Source organism: Setaria viridis, chromosome 1 (assembly GCF_005286985.2).
Source record: "Setaria viridis chromosome 1, Setaria_viridis_v4.0, whole genome shotgun sequence".
In the NCBI taxonomy this organism is placed as follows: Eukaryota; Viridiplantae; Streptophyta; class Magnoliopsida; order Poales; family Poaceae; genus Setaria; species Setaria viridis.
The window spans coordinates 8623278-8643240 of NC_048263.2; the positions used below are offsets into that span (position 1 = coordinate 8623278).

A 19963-nucleotide genomic window follows, 5' to 3' on the forward strand; every position below is an offset into this window, starting at 1 on the left:
GCTGCCACAGCGTTCATGAGAACTGAAAGGCACAAAGGACTAAAGGAGCCACCCTCGTGCTCTGAATTTGCAGGCTGTATCTGCCGCCCATAACCATTAGATGCAACGTGTCATGGGTCCAGCGGTCAGCTTCAAGGGGCACAAAGACAGGGCTGGAGCTGGACGAATAGGATCGTCGGCAGGGGACATCGTGCCGTTCATCTTGCATCAAACAGCTCATACGTTTCCCAGTTACCAAGTGGTTCAGCTAGCTTCAGCAAGAAAATCTTCTTGGTTACTGATTCAGCTTCTCGACTACTTTTGCATTTGATAGTAAGATCATTGAAACAGACAATGGTGACATGTAATCTCTGCCATGCTGTTCTCTGGCAGACTGGCACAAGCATGGCATTTCCATGATAATCTTGCCAATGTTCCTCCATATTACTCCCTCCGTTCCAAATTATAAGTCATTTCAACTTTTTTGGAGAGTCAAACTATTTTATATTTGACCAAAATTATAGAGATGATCACAAAGATTTATAGCACCGAATAGATATACTAAAAAATATATTTAATGAAGAAACTAATAGTAATTATTTGACATCATGAATATTAGTATTTTATTGTATAAATTTGGTCAAACTTGAGATGTTTTGATTCTCCAAGAAAGTTGAAATGACTTGTAATTTGAAACGGAGGGAGTACACAACGGAGGGAGTAGACAGCATGTGGTATGCTATCTTTCGCAGAAGCTACAAAAGGGCCGCGATGGCACCTGCTCAGTTTGATCAGTAAACAAAGCCTGCATGGCTGGCATGCAGGCATCAACTGGGATTGAACCTAGGAGTTAATAATAGTAAGGCAGTGAATCAAAATATGCGCCATTCGCTTCAAAGTGGATGAAATCTGAAACCACCTCCTCCGTTTTGCTATTGGGCCAACATATATTGCCTTGGGAATTCAATCTTCTCCATTCTGGGGAGCCTCCCCTGTGGATAAGATCATTTACACAATTATGGACTCATAAACCTCTATATCTTCTATAACTTAGCCATAACTAGAAATTGCACAAGTGCCAAACAGATAGCGGCCAGTCATGAATGGTTATGCATAGGAGAACTTTGTTAAATACACTACTATGACTATGAGAGAGTTACAAGTGACAAAACAAATACTTACCGTGCATACACTTAACGAAGGTACGAAGTTCTGGGAAGTAGGCATCTCTCTGCAAAAGGGATGGAGGCTGCTGGCGGTATGTAAAGAACGAGGCATGATGGCGATCAGGATCATTCCTAGGCTTCGTCGTGTCAAGGATTTGAGAGTACATGTCACCATCAAGACATGGAAGTGCACTCTCTATACATAGAGACAGCCCATGATCCCATGCTGCATTCACAACCTGCGCGAATTTTGTGTGTACATTAATTAGCCAATAAACCAATGCAGCTTGCCTACAGAGGAATTAGAGCATCTTACCTGCCAGGTTAATCCTTCTGGATCCACACATGCTTCATCATTCTCCTGAACTGTAAACTCTGGCCCATAACAAACTAGCTTAAGAATCACAGAATGCTTCTTGAGCATTTTGAGAACCGGGGAGTATCCATCTCTGTTTGTAGGATTGTAGAATCCTGCTGTAAGCTCTGCAGCATGGCTTGCAGTTCTGTACCACCAATAGATAGATGGAATCTGATGAAAGAGAAGGTTTGCCTTGTTATGAAACAGCTAGGCAGTCGAACCAACTGTTGCAAAATGTGTGCAACAACTACTGTACTTATCAGGCAGAAAATTATGCAGTGTAAGTATTTATAGTTATAACAGGCAAAGCATCAGGCAAATGCATGCTAACATGATTTGTTTGTCCAACATGAACAGAATCAGCTTCATTTCAGCCTGTGACCCACTTTTGTGCAACAGTCTCCTTCAATCTAATGATTGGCATTCTAATTATCTCCTCTCAAGATAGTAACTGGAAACTTGCAATAGAAACTGATTGCAATTAAAGTTTACTTGTGACTTAGTGAGTATTATATTACTGTCCATAAATTGTGACTCAGAACCGAAATCCTGAGATCCATCGTCAATCAACCAAACTGAGTAACCTATCAACAATACACTAGGCAATCAGCAATCTTCAGCTGCTTTAGACACTTGAGCAGCATGTTTCAACCCAGAATAAACTAGAAAATTTACGCTAAAGAGGCATATCCTTTGTTTGCAGTTTGTTGGGGGTAATGACACTAAGAGACATCTCAGACAGAAAATATACCAAAGGGCACATGATTTCATGAGAACTTAGCAAGGGAAGAATGGCGCTTCAGAATCCAAACAATAACTCTATGAACCAGCATTACACACCTTCACAAGTATTTCTGCTCCATCAAATGCAAGAGTAGCAAGTGAGAGCACCTGATCCACATGATCTATAAGGACTCCAGAATACCAGTTGAGGAAAAAACGTCCATAGTAGCTGTCATAATCACCTCCATCACAAAAGAAGCCAGTTTCACGTGGTCTTGAATTATAATAGCCAGCATTATCAGGCCCACGTGCCCAAAACAAATGACCCCGTGACGCTGCTGATTGCCGTAAATTCTTTTGCATGTACCTGTCATAACACTGTCAACGATGGAAATCAACAAAGGAAATGCAGCCAATGTATCTCACAGAAAATATAGTCGTACGCACTACACCATTATACATCAGCGATGCACTTAAGACTTTGTAATCAAAGAGTTAAATTCAAGTCATACAATAGGAAAACCTGATTACTAAAACAGTCAGACAGAAACAGGGTGTTGTATAGCGACCAAATCTGTTGCAGTCTTTGAGGAGAACCCATTTTGTGGTGCAAAATGTAGTCTTTTTTTTACATGCTTTAACAAATTTCTTGGAAGGATTCCTCTTTATCCTGATGCAAGACCTGTAAAATGACAGTAGCTTAAGTGACCCATGCTTACCATGGTGATGCACTACAAGCAATGCTAGTTTTTAATAATGACACACATACTGAATGCTAATCGGGTTTCTTTAACACAAATACAAGGTTCCTAATTCTTATGTCCAATTAATAGAATGAAGAGGTTAGAAAGGGAAAAAGATGGAACTTGCAGATTATTCCTGAAAGAACTCCCTTGCAGATTCGAACTTGCTGTATAAGTACAAGTAAATACCTGAAACTCACCGATACCAGGATATTTCCAGCCCATTCTTTCTGGGCATGAAGGGTATCTTAGCTCCCCTGAAGCACCCAATCCAATTTCAATAGCAGAGATAAGACCCTCTTCAGATAGGTTTCTGAATTCCATATGGAAGCTCCTCATGAAATCAAAATAGACCTGCAGATAATGCAATTAAGCCTTGACATACTAGTTTAGCTTCATTTAGAGTATCTCATAAACAAGAAATATTGGAAATGATGAACTAACAAAAGTAATGTACGGAGAATGATACTCCCTATTTCTTGTAAAATGCCGAAGAGATAAAAAATTGATGAAGAGAGGAAAATTTACCAAGGATGACCCAATACCTCAATGCCAGTTCTCCCTCTAAGGACTCGTTCTTTGTCAACCCCCCAAGAAAGGCATTCTGTGTTTCTTCTGCCTTCGCGGTCTGCGAAAAATATGTCCTGGTTCTCTTTTGCAATTTCAATGATCCATTTTGGGAGAGAGATTAACACATCACCAGATCCAGTACCTCCAGATACATGAAATGACAACACAACCTTAAAAGACGTTTTTCAAAGAACACTCATTAGCCAATGTAAGCAGGTCTGATAAAAAAAAGGAGAAATGGGAAAGTTTACCTAATGTTTTTAAAAGGATGTCAAATATTTTGCAGCATTTCTAGATGGTTTTAATATAAAATTACACCATATAAACTAGAAGGTCTAGTTCTTTTACTTCATAGGCATTGGAGGAATAAATTCTCATTCCATCGGAAGAATCAAAGTTTTACGTTTCCTTAGCTTGTTTAAAATTTTCCTTTTATAGGAGTTAGGACATCAAGTATAGACTGCCAATGCTACAACCAATCATCTTCTACCTATCTACTCCGTATATGCCTTGTCTCCATAACTCTAGATCAATGCATTAAATCAGTACTCATAATGCACTGTAAATTTATGCAGGTATGCCTAACCTGAACTTTGAGCTTGAACTCTTTAATTATACCAAAAAGGTCCCTGTAGCCAGACCACTCATACTTGCGGGGAATCCAGGCTTCCACAATCCCCCACCAACAGTCAACAACAACCCCATCTACGTTCAAAGACTTCAGATGCCTTAGTTCAGCGCGGACACCCTCCGGGTCGACCAATTGGCAGTGGTTATTGATAATGCCCATCTGCAGGAAACAGTAAAAGCAAGAACTTGGTACATAGGTCACAACGATGGAAATACAAGAACATATATCTGACAGAAATAATCCTGGTGCTGGCCTTCTCAGTTCTCATGATTTATTTTAAAAGCACACAAGCCTAACAAGGACGAAATTATGTATAACATGTCAGATAACGGCAAGACTGCTTATGCTTATTAGAGTGCTTATTAAATTTGGTGCTACACAATAATCTGGGCATGAGATAAATAACAACCAGTAGCAAACCCAGTAATTTTTTTCAGAACTCTAACCAGACAATACACACTTGGCCTTCAATCATTTTATATATTGTAATATTGACAATGATAGATAATAAACAAATAAATTGACACCACCAGAATATCATATCAGGCATCAAATCAAGAAGTTGTTGGGAACTTACAGGCAGAGAAGCATAAACCGGTATATATGGAGTTTTTGTGTAATCACCTGCCAACACTGCCGATGATCTCAGTAACTGCTACAGATTCAACAATCAGAGAAATGTTGTCAGTCTAGTGTAGTCTCTAAAAATGGTAAGGTACTACTGAAGTTGTCGTATCATGTGCCGAACATTTTTGCAAGCTGTAACTAGAACATTGTGAGCTATAATATGGCCACGACACTGGTTGACAAATGAAAGGAACTGATAGACCGTGAGTTATTATAAAGAACAATACAATAAGCCCTGAGTTCCTATCAGCAGGATGAAGTGCAGTATTATGTTATCAGTTTATGTCAAATCAAATATTGTTTTCTTGTGAGATACAGACATGCGAGATATACTTCAGTAAAAATCTTTTGCTTACTTGCTTGAGCAACACAAAAGAAGAGGTTGAGCATGATGGACATATTGCAGTAATAACAAGTATTTTGTGACAGCACACCAGCATAATGGGTTTATTCCAATACAAGATGAAGCTCACCTGATCATTGTCCATACAATTCAGAGAATTGGCTGAACTGGAATTCCCATAGTTCTCGGTCTTAATGCTTCTCTCTGCCACAACTGAGTCCAGCGACGATGGCGACAGACTATCATCTGTTTGTAGGGCAGAAGCCTGAGAGTCTAATGGTGTTCCGATGGTGTAACTGTTCAGAGTACTGATGAAAGCTGGCGTTTCCACTGGAGCAACTTGAAACATGCCCTGATATAACACCAACTACAAGCTGTTAGGACAGCAGTGCTAAAGCTTTCTTGCAGAACTTATACATTGGCATAATACATGGATTCTAAGCAGAGACTAAATGCAATGCTAAAATTAGAATGCGGAGACTGCAGTATCTAATAATTAAGAAGAACAATGGAAACTAGACTGTAAGCCTCTAAGCAACACAGGCAAAGCAGAAAAGCTGGGAGAGGGTGCACGGACCAACTGGGAAGGAGGGGGAGGAGACAGCGATGGTGGGTTCGAGGAGCGGAAGGTGGTGCCGTCGGGTTGCACGGTCCATCCGGCGGCGCGGGCGAGGGCGGCGAGGACGTCGTTCATGTCAGCGCGGGCGGGGAGCGGGAAGTTGCCGTGCTGCCGCAGCCCGGCCAGCATGCGGCTCGTGATGGCGCGTCGGTGCCGCTCCCGCAGCTTCGTCCGCTCCTTCTCCCTCTCCCGCTCCCGCTCGCCCCGCCTCCGCGGCGGCCCCGCCGCCCCCGCCGACGGCGCGGGACCCGAGGCGAAGCCGCGCGGCCGGCGTTGCGGCGGCGGGGATGGCTCCTCCTCCCCCAGCACCAGCGGCGGGTGCGGGTGTGGGAGCTTCATGCTCGTGGATCGCTGCCACCCCGCCGGCGCCGGCGCCGATCTGCGGCCGCGAGCTAGAGGCACCGCATGCTCGCAGCTGCAGCGTGGAGTGGGTTTCCGCTGCGGTTTGACCACGACTGGACTGGATCCATTTGCCACGTGTCAACTCGATAATGGCCGTTAACACTGGATCGGACGGTGCGCGTCGTAACTGTCAGAGAAAGGAGCAGCCGCTTCCCCTCTACTACTAGTCCGTCTTCTACCCCGCCTCTTCATCTCTGAACATGCTAAGAACCTTCCAGAACCTTCCGCGTCTGCGCCGCACATCACTATCCCTCCGCCGTGTCTACACCAGCGCACCGCCGCCGCCGCGTCATGAAGGCGACATCGTCCGGTGGAACTCCGCCATCACCGCGCACCTACGCGCCGGCAGGGTGGACGCCGCGCGCCGGGTGTTCGATGAAATGCCCGACCGGAACGTGTTCACGTGGAACTGCATGATCTCGGGCCTCGTAAGGAACAGGATGCTCGCCGACGCCCGCGGGGTGTTCGACGCGATGCCGTTCAGGAACTCCGTCTCGTGGGCCGCGCTGCTGACTGGCTACGCGCGGTGCGGGAGGGTCGCCGAGGCCAGGGAGCTCTTCGACCGGATGCCGGACCGGAACGTGGTCTCCTGGAACGCGATGGTTTCAGGCTACGTGCGGAACGGGATGGTGGACAGGGCAAGGGAGCTGTTTGACGTGATGCCGGTCAGGAATGACGTGTCGTGGTTGACAATGATCTCCGGGTATATGAAGAGGAAGCGTGTTCGTGAAGCGAGGGAGCTCTTTGACCGCATGCCTTCACCATCAACTTCAGTGTGCAATGCATTGCTGTCAGGTTATGCAGAACATGGTTACCTGAAAGATGCAGAGGAGCTGTTTGGTCGGATGCAGAGACAGAACCTTATTTCTTGGAATGTCATGATCACAGGCTATACACAGGCTGGGATGATGGAGGTTGCACAGAGTCTCTTTGATGAGATGCCTGAAAAGGACACTGTATCTTGGACGGCCATCGTGCGTGGGTATTTGAAGAATGGAGATGTTGATGCCGCATGGAAGCTGTTCCAGGACATGCCTGATCGTGATATCCTTGCTTGGAACACAATGATAGGTGGCTTCGTGATGAGTGAGAGGTTGGATGATGCATTGAGATTGTTCGCTGACATGCCTGATAGAGATCTGGTATCATGGAATACAATCTTGCAAGGATACGTCCAACAAGGGGACATGGATAGTGCAAATACCTGGTTTAGGAGAATGCCGGAGAAAAATGAGACATCATGGAACACGTTGATCTCTGGGTACAAAGATGAAGGAGCACTTAGTCTGCTGTTGGAAATGACCCGAGGAGGATATAAACCAGACCAAGCCACTTGGAGTGTGGTTATTTCTATCTGTGCATCTCTTGTTGCTCTTGGGTGTGGAAGAATGGTGCACGTTTGTGCCATCAAAACTGGTTTTGAGCATGATGCTTTGGTGATGAGCTCATTAATATCTATGTACTCCAAGTGTGGATTAATTATTGAAGCTTCTCAAGTCTTCGAGATGATTATGCAACGGGATACGGTGACATGGAATGCCATGATTGCGACATATGCTTATCACGGTCTAGCTGCTGAAGCTCTGAAACTCTTTGACAGGATGACCAAAGATGGATTTACCCCAGATCATTCAACTTTTCTGAGTGTGTTGTCTGCTTGTGCACACAAAGGGTATCTATATGAAGGCTGCCACTATTTTAGAAGTATGCAACAGGATTGGAACTTGATTCCAAGATCTGATCACTATTCATGCATGGTTGATCTCTTTGGAAGATCAGGTTTTGTACACCAGGCTTATGATTTTACAAGAAAAATCCCTTCCAACCTTCAAATAAATGCATGGGAGACTCTGTTTAGTGCATGCAATGCTCATGGGGATATACAGCTTGGGGAACTCATAGCAAAAAATGTTCTTCAGTCTAGACCTAGTGATGGTGGAATGTATACACTCTTGTCAAACATATATGCTGCTAAAGAGATGTGGAGCAGTGCTGCCAGTGTCAGAGGTCTCATGAAAGATCGGGGGTTGAAGAAGGAGACTGGGTGTAGTTGGATTGAGCTGAAGGGGGATGTTGTTTCCTTCTCATCAAATGATAATGCACACCCTTTGATTGAGCAGATATGCCAAGAAGTTGATAGTCTTTCTGTTTTGATAGAAGAGGCAAGTTAAATGGCAACATCCTTTGATATTGTCATGAAAAGGAATTCAGATGGTTTCTTTGAGACCATTTACAACCACATGGCTTCAAACACTGATATATGGTAGAAGCCATGGATGTCCGAATTGAAAGTCTCTGGAAGAATTACACGGTACTGGTGGGCTGGATCTCACTCAATTCTTCTGTGGAGATTCCTTCAAGATTACAATCACGGAATTAAAACAGCATCATGGTAGCATCCTTTTGGAACCTGGCGGCTGGCCATGGTTGAGAGAGTTAGTCAAAGTGAGGTACCGGACCCTCAAACCAGATCGTTTCAGTAAAATTGATCCTACCGGCCAGTGGGACTCATAATTTGTGATTGATATTTTCTCTGAAGATGCTGAGCAAATTTCTCCCATACAAGATGATTGCTTTGTTGCCTGATCTGAATGGTGTTTTTTTCCCAGTAAAACTGGGCATACAAGAGCAGGATCATAGAGCAGTGAGAAATGCTTCATCCTCAAATCACTCCGATTATGCTAGCATTCAGGGGTCTTGTATTTGGAACATGAAAGTGCTATATAAATTCAAAATGATCTTGCGGTGTTAAGCTAAACATAATTTGCCTGACTTGCTGGAGGATGGATGAAGGTGGGGGCGTGGGGCTTATTCCTTCTTCAAATGTAAAGCTTGCTGGTGGCTTCTGCAGTTAGAACTTAAGATCTGAGGTTCCAGTTAATGCGGTGCTAATCAGCTAAGGATGCGGTGCTGAATTGGAAAACCCAGCTTACTGTCTTCGTTCTCATGTTGATGTGGTGCCAAGGCATGAAATAAAATGCACTCCAGAGAAATAATGTGAGTACTGACGAAATTTGCATGTCGGTGGTTAATGGAATTGATTTTCCATCTTAAAAAAGGGTATCACAATTCAATTTTTTGGGCTAATATTTTTTTCTGAGAAGATGCTGTGCATAAATAATAAAACTATATCCTAATGTAATTAATAAGATTTTTAAAATATGCAGGGTAGGGGAACAGTCTGCTTATGAACCGAGAGCAGCATGTTCACACAATTCATGCAACTGTCGTAACAGACAAGATGGTCCCCACCACAGCAACTGGAGACCACACAGTGAGGCCCCACAAATAGATTGCTATCCATTTTCCCTTTAATATTTGTTCACCTTCTCTCTCTCACCTCTCCCTCTCCCCACTCCAGTCCCCACGCACATATCCATCCACCCAGGCTTCAATGGCCATGGCAACCAGTTATGGCTCCATGGCTAACCCTCCATTTACCTCCAAAATTCCATTTCCCAATAAACAAGTACACACTCCCAAACAATCTATATCTTTTGTTCTCTGCTTACTCGTGTTTTTAGCTTTTCTCATTATTTTTCTTTGTTTCCCAAAGGTCTCTAACTGGATACCTGCTACAATCAGCAATGGCAATGGAACTGGTGGCATGTTCATTGTGGCAAGAAGAAATTCAAGAATTGGGTTCCAAGTTCGTGCTGTCACTGGAGACCAGGGCTCTGTCAATGTGTCTGATGTAAAGTTTCCAGGTGATTACACAGAACTTCTGATGCAGGTAATTGGTGGGAGAACTCAGTTCTTGAAAGTCACTAGCTTTACAGGGCGTGCTTGAAAGCACCTTATTATTTGGTATCACATAGTCACTGTTCCTGCTGCTGTCTGCTGCCACAAATTTCCAATGCTACTGTTTCCCTTTCCCCTGTATACTTTGCATTTAGCTGTGCCTTTTAGATGACAGCAATTATATGTACTTTTGGTCGTGCTTATTTTGAAAAGAAACTATATAATTTGATGGCTAACGGGATATATATGTAGTGATTTCAGGCTAAAGAAGCTGCTCAATCAGCTCTTAAGGATGGAAAGCAGCTACTGGTCAGCTAACAATCTGATCACTGAATTGGATTCTTTTTTTTTTGTGTCAACTATCAAGAGATTGTGATGTAACATATTACAGGAAATCGAGTTCCCTACAGCTGGACTACAAAGTGTGCCAGGTTCGAGATCGATGACCTTTTGTATACCTACTCCCGGTCATTCCGAACATAATTCATTTTAGACTTAAGCACCTGAACTAAGAAAATGTTGAAGTGACCTTAATGCCCTTCGCTTATTACACATTGCATAAGATACCTCATGAGAGGTGATATCATTCAGTTAGAAAGGCATAAGGGTAAAACTAATTTTAGACAGGTGCCTGGAAGCTCTACGGTGATTTACATTAAACAATATGGAAGTCTAAAATGACTTATATTGATTTGGAGGGAGTACTTTGGTTTACTTCAGGTGGAAATGCTCTAGTTTGTTTCTATTCTTGCTTTTAGGTGATGACGAAGGAGGAAATGAGATGACTGGAAGCATGCTTCTCATTAGAGAATTTTGTGATCGCTTTGTACCTGCAGAGAAAGCTACTCGAACCAGAGTAGTATGTCCTTATCTGGAATACTGGATTTTTTAGTCATTAATGTGCATATTTGCGAATGATTACTGCATTGTTTAGAAATGCCGAAATAGCAAAAGAGCAGAGTTATGCATGGTTTGCCCTTGGAAACTTTTATGAGAGATAGTGCAAGTATATGTACTAGTTATGCCCCAGCCTTTATCAACTGAAAAGTGAAAACCCCTGGTTGACTCCATTGTTCCTATCTCACGTGTTTCAGTTCTTTCCTGAGGCAAATGAGGTTTCTTTTGCAAGACAATCAGCCTTTGAAGGATGTTCACTGAAGCTAGATTATCTAACGAAACCATCCTTATTTGAAGATTTTGGTTTTACAACAAAAGTCAAAATGGCAGACCGTGTCAAACCAGAAGACGAGACATTCCTTGTGGCTTATCCTTACTTCAATGTCAATGGTTTTGCATTATCTCTTTTGCTTAAATTTGCGATATCCCCTCCATTAGTACTGATCTATTAAACTTGAGCTTACCTCTTTAGTAATATGGTGGCTTACAGAAATGCTTGTAGTTGAAGAGCTTTACAAGGAAGCAGTTGTTGGGACCAACCGGAAATTAATAATATTCAATGGAGAACTAGATCGAATAAGAAGTGGATGTATCCTTTTCTGTATATACGAAGATTCTCTAATGCATTAGTTAATGGTTGCTGTCTATGTTAACCACATTGTTCTACATTGTCCATTATGGGAACATCTTGCATTGACAAGCACCTTTCTCAACAGAAGACATCTTATGCTGACTACACTAAAAAGTGTATGCTTGTGAACTCTAATTCCTTGACTAGCAAAGACTATCCATCATTCTTCTACCCAAAGCTTGCTGAGCTTTCCAAAACATTTCTCCCAAAACTGGACACAGTTTACTATATTCACAATTTCAAGGGAGTCAAAGGGGGAACACTTTTCAGGTTTGCATTCTATCCTACGCCTGTTCCAATGAGTTCTCAAATCTATCATCACATGCACTTGCATAAGCAAGGTTAACATAGATTCCTACCTAGAATTTTGTTGATATCATTTCGGGATTAGTCAAAATCGCTAATGATGAAATGTTAACTATTTTGGTCCTCAAAACTTCACTATGAAAGGCCTCACCTGTCACACTTCACAGAGGATCCTGATTATGTTGCTAACTGTAATTTAGGCTTAAGCAAAAACTGACCTTGCAATACGATTTTGTGATGGCTCAAATACTGCATACCATTTAGTAAACCAAGATTAGACATCTTATTGTGCCAAACAATATTATCTGGCAGGTGCTACCCTGGACCTTGGACGGTCCTGAGAAAAGCAACGTCTGGCAGCTACATCTGCTTGCATCAACAAGAGGAAATGCCCTCGTTGAAGGAAGTGGCCCTCGACATCCTTCCTTCTGTATAGCTGGAACTTTCCAGAGTTGCATGTCAATAAAAATGTTTACAAAAGAAGGCATGTGCTGCTACCTGGAAAATTTTTCATGGCTCTTTTTTCTTTGGTTGTACGTGGGAAGGTAGAAAAGATGCCGAAACAACCAGATCTACATTTCTCAACTTTGGTTTATACTTCTGCACTAAGAGAATGGATGGTGCTGACTAGTTGATTATTGCCACTATTCAAAAGATGCCCATGGATCATTGTGCTTTGTTTAGGGAGATTGAAAACTACAGAAAACATCATCATTCCTTGTAATATTACTGTATATTAACGTTTTTGCGTGGACAGATATGATGAATTCAGCGTGCCATCAGCCAGATCCCAGCTATTTATTTATTTACTTATTTGTTGGATGGTTTGGGGTCACATTAGAACAAAGTGTTGCTGCAGCTGCGATTGTGACCGCCCCATCTTAGACTTGTCACCCCGGTCATCCTTTGCTCTGAATATGTCTGTCTACCGAATGAAGCTTGAGCTGTTCTCTTGAAAACAGCTAATCCAGGGTTCCTCGCACCTGCAGAAAACAAAGAACCTGATGAGATCATGAAACACGGACCTTAAACTGTGAACCATCATGTAGACTTATGGGAACTGGATCTGCTACTTGCAAGTTGCAACAGCCCCTGCGCCCTGACATGATGTTATAAGAAGCAGAATGGGAGTAACATACAACATTGTTTGAAGATGCAGCCCTAGAAATTCCTGATGACTCCTAAGCCCAAGCTCGGACGAAGAGAGACGATGGAATGAGACGAGCAGCACTGAAGCGGATCCAAGCAAATAGGTTGGAAAGAAATGTTCTGCCGTTGACATACACTTCATGTATATATGCAGCTCTTGAATTATCAGACATCTCCTATTATAGCAAGGCCTGGCCTTCCGGCAGGTCCAAAGCAATAATTCAACTTGATTTCGCTGTCCTTTTCGCAGGGGAAATCATGTTCTTGCAGGTACTCAGCACGAAGTACTGCCAGCCTACCAAGTGAACAGCATGTGTGCGCTCTGATGTCTGCGTTAAGAAAGCATCGCTGAAAACATCAGTACATGTTTTTCTCTGTATGTGATGATTCTCATGCGAATTAGTTAATGCTTGCTGCATAGGTTAACCACGTTCACGTTGTTCTCTTTCAAAAAAGAAAAAAAGAAAGAAGAAAAGGGGAGAGAGAAGCACATTTCTCAACAGAAAAGATCTTTTGCTGGCTACACAGTGTGTACTTGTGAACTCTAATTCCTTGACTAGCAAAGACTATCCATCATTCTTCTACCCAACACTTGCAGAGCTTTAATTTCCAAAGCATTTCTCCCGAAGCTGGATACAGTTTACTATATTAGCAACTTGAAGGGAGTGTAATGTGGAACACTTTTCAGGTTTGCAAATTCTGATCTTCATTTCTCAACTGCTTTGGTTCATGCATTTTTTCAGTACAATTTCTTGAGGTGTAGTACTAGTCTAAAGTTCGCTGCAACGATGCTGAACAGTACCTTAAGGCTTGAGCAGTTGAGCATGTACAAATTTCCATGTACAAGTTTCTCTGAAGCAAAAGCTTACTGATGTTCTCTGAAGCAAAAAAAAACCAGCTAACTGATGTTCTGAAGCTCTGACGCATGAACGTTGCATCAGACATGTGCAGAGTACAGATATTTCACCAGCTAACTCTTCCTACCGGCTCGCCCGCGCAGCCTACGCGATTGCCAATTTGCCATCGCTGCTGGATCGCGGCGATGGCGTCCTCGCGTGCGGTGGCCTCCTGCCGCCGCCACGCCTCGTTGAGGGCGGCACGCTCCCGCTCACGGCGCTCCATGGCGTCCAGGAACTGGCGGTGGAGGCTCTCCTGGTGCTCCATCAGCCGCTGCACCATCCTGCCGCCGCGTCCGCCGGCGGCTGCGGGGCTGCAGCACCGCGGCCGACGTCTCCGACGCGTTGAGCTGCGGCGCGGCCGCGGCCGCCACGACGTCTCCTTGTCTGGAGCATTTTAGGGCCGAGCGTCACTCGTGAGGGCGACCGGAGGCAGCGGCAAGGGCGAAAACTTGGCGGAAACTTGAGGGAATGCAGCGCGAAGGGGCGAGCGGCGGCCACCGGCGGCAAGGCGACCTCGCCGGCTCCCATGGCGCCGGTCCAAAATATTACAAAACGCCCCTTGGATATTTACGTAAACACCCCTTTTATTTATATATATAGATCCCTAATTTGGATCGCGATTATTGATATATACACTCCTAAACCCTAAACCCTGTCGCGATCCGAATATATGCAAAATACCCCTGGTTTCCATCTCGAATTCTCTGTCCCTCCGGTCCACCTCCGGCTCGTCCGCCGACGGCGCCACGCTGCCGCCGCCCTCCCCACCTTCCGTGCTAGCAGGGAGCGCGAAGCCCCATCTCCATCCGATGCGCTCAACTCAAGCCCTAGCACCCCACTCCTTCACTCTCTACTCCCGCAGCAACTCCGCCTGAACGCGCCGCCGCCTCCCGCGCCGCGCCACTCCGGCCCGCCTCACACCCGCCGGCGCCGGCTCCGCCACCACCCGCCGCCAGGCTCAGCCACCTCCATTCCCCTTTGGTCAGCAATTACCTCCTTCGAACGCGTCAGGTTAATTAGAGTTTACGACATGAAGGTTCAGATGACTCTGCTAATTACATTTCATTTTCGCAAGTATGATTCTTGGTGAACTGCCTTCATCAATCCCATTGGATTCCTCATCCACAGGGTAATTCACACAGTATTTACTACCTGTAATACTAATAACTACTCAACGATTCTACTGTTCCTATCTCACATATTCAGTTCTTTTGCAAGACAGTTAGCCTTTGAAGGATGTTCACTGGAGCTAGATCATCTAAGGAAACCATCCTCACTTGAAGATTGGTTTTAGTTACAACAAAAGAGTCAAAATGGCAGACCGTGTCAAACCAGAAGACAGGGACATTCATAGTGGTTTATCCACTTCAACTTCAATGGTTTGCATTCTCTCTTTTTGCTTCAATTTGAGATATCCTCTCCATTGTTACTGATCTATCAAATCTCTAATAATGAAATGTTAATTATTGTGGCATTTTTACCATGAAAGGCCTCACCTGTCACACTTAAAATAGGATCCTAACTGTAGTCCAGACTTAAACAAAAAAGACCTTTTTAATACAATTTTGTGATGGCACAACAATACTAAATATCTTTCTTTTTGTAAACTATACATCTTATTATGCCAAACGCTCTTATCTGGCAAGTGTTACCCTGGACCTTGGAAGGTCCGATCCTGAGCAAAGCATCGTCTGGCAGCTACATTGCATCAACAAGAGGAAATGCTTTCATTGAAGGAAGTGGCTCTCAACGTCCTTCCTTCTGTATAGCTATTTCTAGAGCTACATGTCAATACAAAATAATGCAAAAAAAAGCATCAACTGTTATCTGCGCAATGCTTCATGGCTGTTTTTTCTTTGATTCGACATATATAGGAATGTATTAAATAAAAGATACTGAAACACCCAGATATGCATCACATGCATATTTGCATAAGTAAGGTTAACATAGATTCCTACCTAGAATTCTGTTGATTTCGGGATTAGTCAAAATCGCTAATAGCGAAATGTTAACTATTTGTGACCCTCAAAACGTCACTATGAAAGACCTCACCTGTCACACTTCACAGAGGATCCTAATTATGTTGCTAACTGTAATTTAGGCTTAAGCAAATAACTGACCTTGCAGTATGATTTTGTGATGACTCAAAGACTACATATCTTTTCGTGAACCAATATTAGACATCTTATTGTGCCAAACAATATTATCTGGCAGGTGTTACCCTGGATCTTGGAAGTGTTGTCTGGACAATGCTTCATGGCTCCATTTTCTTTGGTTCTACGTAGGAAGGTAGAAAAGATGCCAAAACACCCAGATCTACATTTCTCAACTTTGGTTTGTACTTCTGCACCCTGGACCTTCCAGAGAATGGATGGTGCTGTGTCAAGGACCTGGGCGCCTAGAGTCGGAGGCTCCTGACTCCTCAGTTCATAACTCGAACCAGGTAATGGAGGTGCCAGGGTTTTTGCCTGACTACCACAGCAGGAGGTGAGATTAAGAACAACAGAGAGAGGGGGAGGTTTGGGTTTAACTTCTTTTTCCTCCCTCCTTCAACGAGTACAGGGGTACCTATAGGAGCTCTGCTCCATTGCTACTTGCGCCAGCCATTAACTGCTAGCTGGCTAATTAATTCCTTAATCTCTTCAACTTCTACTTAATTGCCTTAGAGATTGCAGCCCCTCCAGCCGCCTAAACCTCCTTGGGTTCTTCCAGGCCATGCGCACCCTTGAGTGCTGCTCCGGCTGCACCTCGTGTTCGAGGCCGGCGGCTGTACTGTCGGCCCCACATGACATGCTTACTGTGCTTGTGAGCGCCCCATCTTGACTTGTCACCCCGGTGATCCTTTGCTCTGAGTATGTTTCTCTACCAAATGGAGCTCGAGCTGTTATCTAGAAAACAGCTTGACCAGGGTCCGTCGCACCTGGAGAAAACAAAGAACCTAACGAGGTCATGAGACACGGACCTTAAACATTGAACCATCATGTAGACTTATGGGAACTGGATCAGCTACTTGCAAGAGTTGCAACCGCCCCTGTGCCTGTTTGCATGATGTAGCAAGAAGCAGAACAGAGAATAAGAGGATGACAGAACAAGAAGCAAGAAGCAGAACAGGAGTAGTAACATACCTTACTCTTGGATGATGCAGCACTATAAATTCCTGATGACACCCAAGCCCAAACTCGGACAAAGAGAGATGACAGAGAATGAGAGGAGCACTGAAGTGGCTCAAAGCAAGTAAGGTTGGGAAGAAATGTTCTGCCGTTCCCGTATACTTCATGTATGTAGCTCTTAGTGTCAGCCATCTCCTACTTATAGCCAGGCCTGGCCTTCCGGCAGGTCCAAAGCAGTAATTCAACTTGATTTCGCTGTCCTTTTTACTCTTAAAAATAAGGGGAAATCATGTTCTTGCAGGTACTCAGCACCAAGTACTTGCAGCCAATCAAGTGATCAGCTACCATGTGTGCGCTCTGCTGTCTGCATTAAGAAAGCATATCGCTGAAAACATCAGTCCATGGTCGTCCTACTATGAGGTATGAGCTAGCGCACTTGTCAGTTGTCACCTATCAGTGGATGTATCATTTTCTCTGTATATGAAGATTCTCATATGAATTAGTAAATGCTTGCTGCCTATGTTAATCACGTTGTTGGACATTATTGTCTACTACTGGAACATCTTGCATAGAGAAGCGCCTTTCTCTTTCGCAAAAAAAGGGAGAGAAAAAAAAGAGAAGCACGTTTCTCAACAGAAAAGATCTTTTGCTGACTACGCAGTGTACTTTGTGAACTCTAATTCCTTGATTAGCAAAGACTATCCATCATTCTTCTACCCAACACTTGCAGGTGTAGTACTAGTCCACGGTTCGCTGCAATGATAAGAGGCTGTTTGAAAATATGCTGTCGAAACTTTGATGTTCTGAGAGCTCTGCCACCTGCAGAGTGCAGAGATTTCACCAGCTAAGCTCTGCCTACCTGCTCGCCCGCGCAGCCTACGGCGGCGATCTCCTGCCACTCCACTCTCACTCTTTGATGCTACCTGGATGCAGCAAAGCGAAGGCAAAACACCGGCGCCGCCAGCTCTCGCCGCCGGCACGGCGCGGGGCCGCCTCGGGGTCTTCTGGTCTGGGGCATTTTAGGGCCCGGCGTCGCTTGCGAGGGTGGCCGGAGGTAGCGGCTGGGGACGGCGTCAACTTGGCGGAAGCTCGGGGGATGCAGCGGGAAGGGGCGAGCGGGGCCGCCGGCGACCTCGCCGGCTCTCATGGTGCCGCGCTGAAATATTACAAAACGCCCCCTAAATTGGATTGCGACCATTAATCGCGATCCAAATATTTACACAAACACCCCTGTTATTTACATTTAGACCCCTAGTTTGGATCATGATTATTTTCACAATACAGATTAATCGCGATCCGAATATATACAAAATGCCCCCTGGTTTCCATGTCGAATTTGGCTCTGTCCCTCCGGTCCACCTCGGGCTCGTCCGCCGCCGGTGCCTCACCGCCGCCGCCCTCCCCACCTTCCGTGCTAGCAGTGAGCGCGAAGCTCCATCTCCATCCGATGCACTCAAGCAATAGGATCTCACTCCTCCACTCTCTGCTCCCGCAGCAAGTCCCCAACATGGCGGCCATCGGAGCCGAGCGAGCACGCCGAGCAACCGCACGCTTCGCTTGAGCTCACGCTGACGGCCATGGCAGGTTGGTCAGCACGTCCTGTGATCCTACAAAAGAGCTCATCCGGTGAAGATGTGATCCTTGTCGAAACAAATCTCTCTGCTCTCGTCGTCAGTGCTATTTGTACATGACAGAGCACAGAGGAGACTACGGTTGCCAATTGTTTTTTTTTTGGTGAAAATATTGCCAACTGATCGAGAGCTGCCAACTAATATAACATGCTGCTGCAATTTCATCTCTTGTAATGTTTGCATCAGAATATGCAGGTAACAGTTACATTGCGTCCAGTAACAAATTGCGGTAAATCGTTCATATCAATTCACAAATCTGCATATATTCAGATGTATCACAGCACTCCTAATTTTCTGAACATTGTGAAATTCTATGGACCGGCCATGATTCTGGAATGTGTAATACACTCTGCTTTCGACCCAGCAAGGTAAACCAACACAACTGAGCATCTGAAATGCATCAGATCAGAGTGACTTCCTAAAACGAAGGCACTTCCTCTTGTTGATTCAAGCAGATGCAGCTGCCAGAAGATGCTTTTCAGGACCTTCCAAGGTCCAGGGATAAGAGTGTTTGGCATAATAAGATGCCTAGGCTAAAAAAAATATTTATTATTTCCTCTGTAGTTCTATGCGATCACAACAAGAAAAAGGTCTTTTTTTAAGCCTGAAATACAGCTAGTTACATAAATAAGATCATCCTTTCTGCTATATCGATAGAAACTCGCAATATCTTGGTTCGTTCAAAAAATAAAATAAAATAAATAAGATCATCTGTGAAGTGTGAACAGAGAGGCAGTAACACAAATAATTAACATTTCAAATTACAGGTTGTCTGATCTGAAGTGGTATCAGCAAAATTCTGCGTAGATAGGCTTCATGCATATGAAAACTACTTTATGAATCTCTCTGCTAATCTTCCTTATGTAAATGCGTGCGATGCTAGATTTGGGGCGAACTCAATGTAGCAGGCACACAATCAGATTTTGCTCAGCGTGTCGCCGCAAGCGTTAGCGCCGGCACCAATGTTGTCCTCTGTATCCATCCATGCATGAGGAATTAGCTAGATAGCTAGCAGTTTGAAAACCATTAGTATAAAATTCAAAGAGGATGCTAGATAGATGATATATGATCCATTGACTTACGGGAGGCAAGGAGGATGACGATCACAAATCGAGAAGGGTTTGATGTAAGCAGATTAAAATCAACTAGAGTTGTGATTGTGATGAGGACCTCGCTCTTTCCTGGATCCATCTGTTCTACTTCCTCTGAGCCTGCTTGTGGTCTCGCCGCCGCTTACTGCGGATGAGCCGACGGAGACGGCAGAGGGCGCCGGCGAGGATGGACACCGGCGCCGCGCGGCTCTCCTCGGCCGGCTCGTCGCATCGTCCGTCCGTTCACCGGTCGTCATCATTGCTGATGAGGCCACGAGCAAGCAGGGTAGGAAGAAATGCTCTGCCATTCTCGTCTATTTATCACCGGGCATGGCCTTTGGGCAGGT

The 19963-nt window shown here is 44.4% G+C and overlaps 2 protein-coding genes and 1 long non-coding RNA gene across 9 annotated transcripts; 2 read left to right on the forward strand and 1 right to left on the reverse strand.

Moving 5' to 3' along the window:
- Nucleotides 1-337: 337 nt before the first annotated feature.
- On the reverse strand, nt 338-6206 carry LOC117857949 (beta-amylase 8). Of its 2 annotated transcripts, none has more exons than XM_034740893.2 (10): nt 5718-6206; nt 5271-5492; nt 4748-4822; nt 4126-4329; nt 3515-3709; nt 3159-3323; nt 2344-2604; nt 1462-1674; nt 1162-1384; nt 338-971 (listed from the first exon to the last, which is right to left on the reverse strand). In XM_034740893.2, exons 1-10 carry the CDS (start codon nt 6096-6098, stop codon nt 943-945), a joined length of 1968 nt encoding a protein of 655 aa, XP_034596784.1. In that variant the 5' UTR covers nt 6099-6206; the 3' UTR covers nt 338-942. The 2 variants fall into 2 exon arrangements, with proteins under 2 accessions (XP_034596784.1, XP_034596775.1); XM_034740884.2 differs by having other exon boundaries at nt 4748-4825.
- LOC117857962 (protein LPA3) lies at nt 6202-12522 on the forward strand. Of its 6 annotated transcripts, XM_034740922.2 has the most exons (10): nt 8364-9158; nt 9329-9435; nt 9718-9894; nt 10164-10211; nt 10294-10333; nt 10661-10761; nt 10997-11189; nt 11290-11388; nt 11583-11700; nt 12049-12522. In XM_034740922.2, the coding sequence occupies exons 2-10, from the start codon at nt 9349-9351 to the stop codon at nt 12170-12172; spliced, it is 987 nt and encodes a 328-aa protein (XP_034596813.1). In that variant the 5' UTR covers nt 8364-9158; nt 9329-9348; the 3' UTR covers nt 12173-12522. The 6 variants fall into 6 exon arrangements, 2 of the variants coding, with proteins under 2 accessions (XP_034596813.1, XP_034596821.1); XM_034740930.2 differs by lacking the exons at nt 8364-9158; nt 9329-9435 and adding an exon at nt 9472-9630; XR_004640894.2 differs by lacking the exons at nt 10997-11189; nt 11290-11388; nt 11583-11700 and having other exon boundaries at nt 6202-9158; nt 10155-10211; nt 10294-10761.
- Nucleotides 12523-17174: 4652 nt separating this feature from the next.
- LOC117857996 (uncharacterized) lies at nt 17175-18229 on the forward strand. The gene is made up of 2 exons (XR_004640899.1): nt 17175-17314; nt 17625-18229. It is a non-coding gene; the product is annotated as an uncharacterized lncRNA (long non-coding RNA).
- Nucleotides 18230-19963: the final 1734 nt, after the last annotated feature.

Excerpts from the sequence above, each read along its gene's own strand:
- LOC117857949 (XM_034740884.2), bottom strand. The coding sequence starts at position 6,098 with ATGAAGCTCCCACACCCGCACCCGCCGCTGGTGCTGGGGGAGGAGGAG. Across the intron at positions 1,385-1,461 it reads CAGAAGGATTAACCTGGCAG|GTTGTGAATGCAGCATGGGA; the intron begins GTAAGATGCTCT and ends AAATTCGCGCAG. Across the intron at positions 972-1,161 it reads CTTCGTTAAGTGTATGCACG|GGGAGGCTCCCCAGAATGGA; the intron begins GTAAGTATTTGT and ends TCTTATCCACAG.
- LOC117857962 (XM_034740922.2), top strand. The coding sequence starts at position 9,349 with ATGAACCGAGAGCAGCATGTTCACACAATTCATGCAACTGTCGTAACA. Across the intron at positions 10,212-10,293 it reads AGGATGGAAAGCAGCTACTG|GAAATCGAGTTCCCTACAGC; the intron begins GTCAGCTAACAA and ends AACATATTACAG. Across the intron at positions 11,389-11,582 it reads AGATCGAATAAGAAGTGGAT|ACTATCCATCATTCTTCTAC; the intron begins GTATCCTTTTCT and ends TGACTAGCAAAG.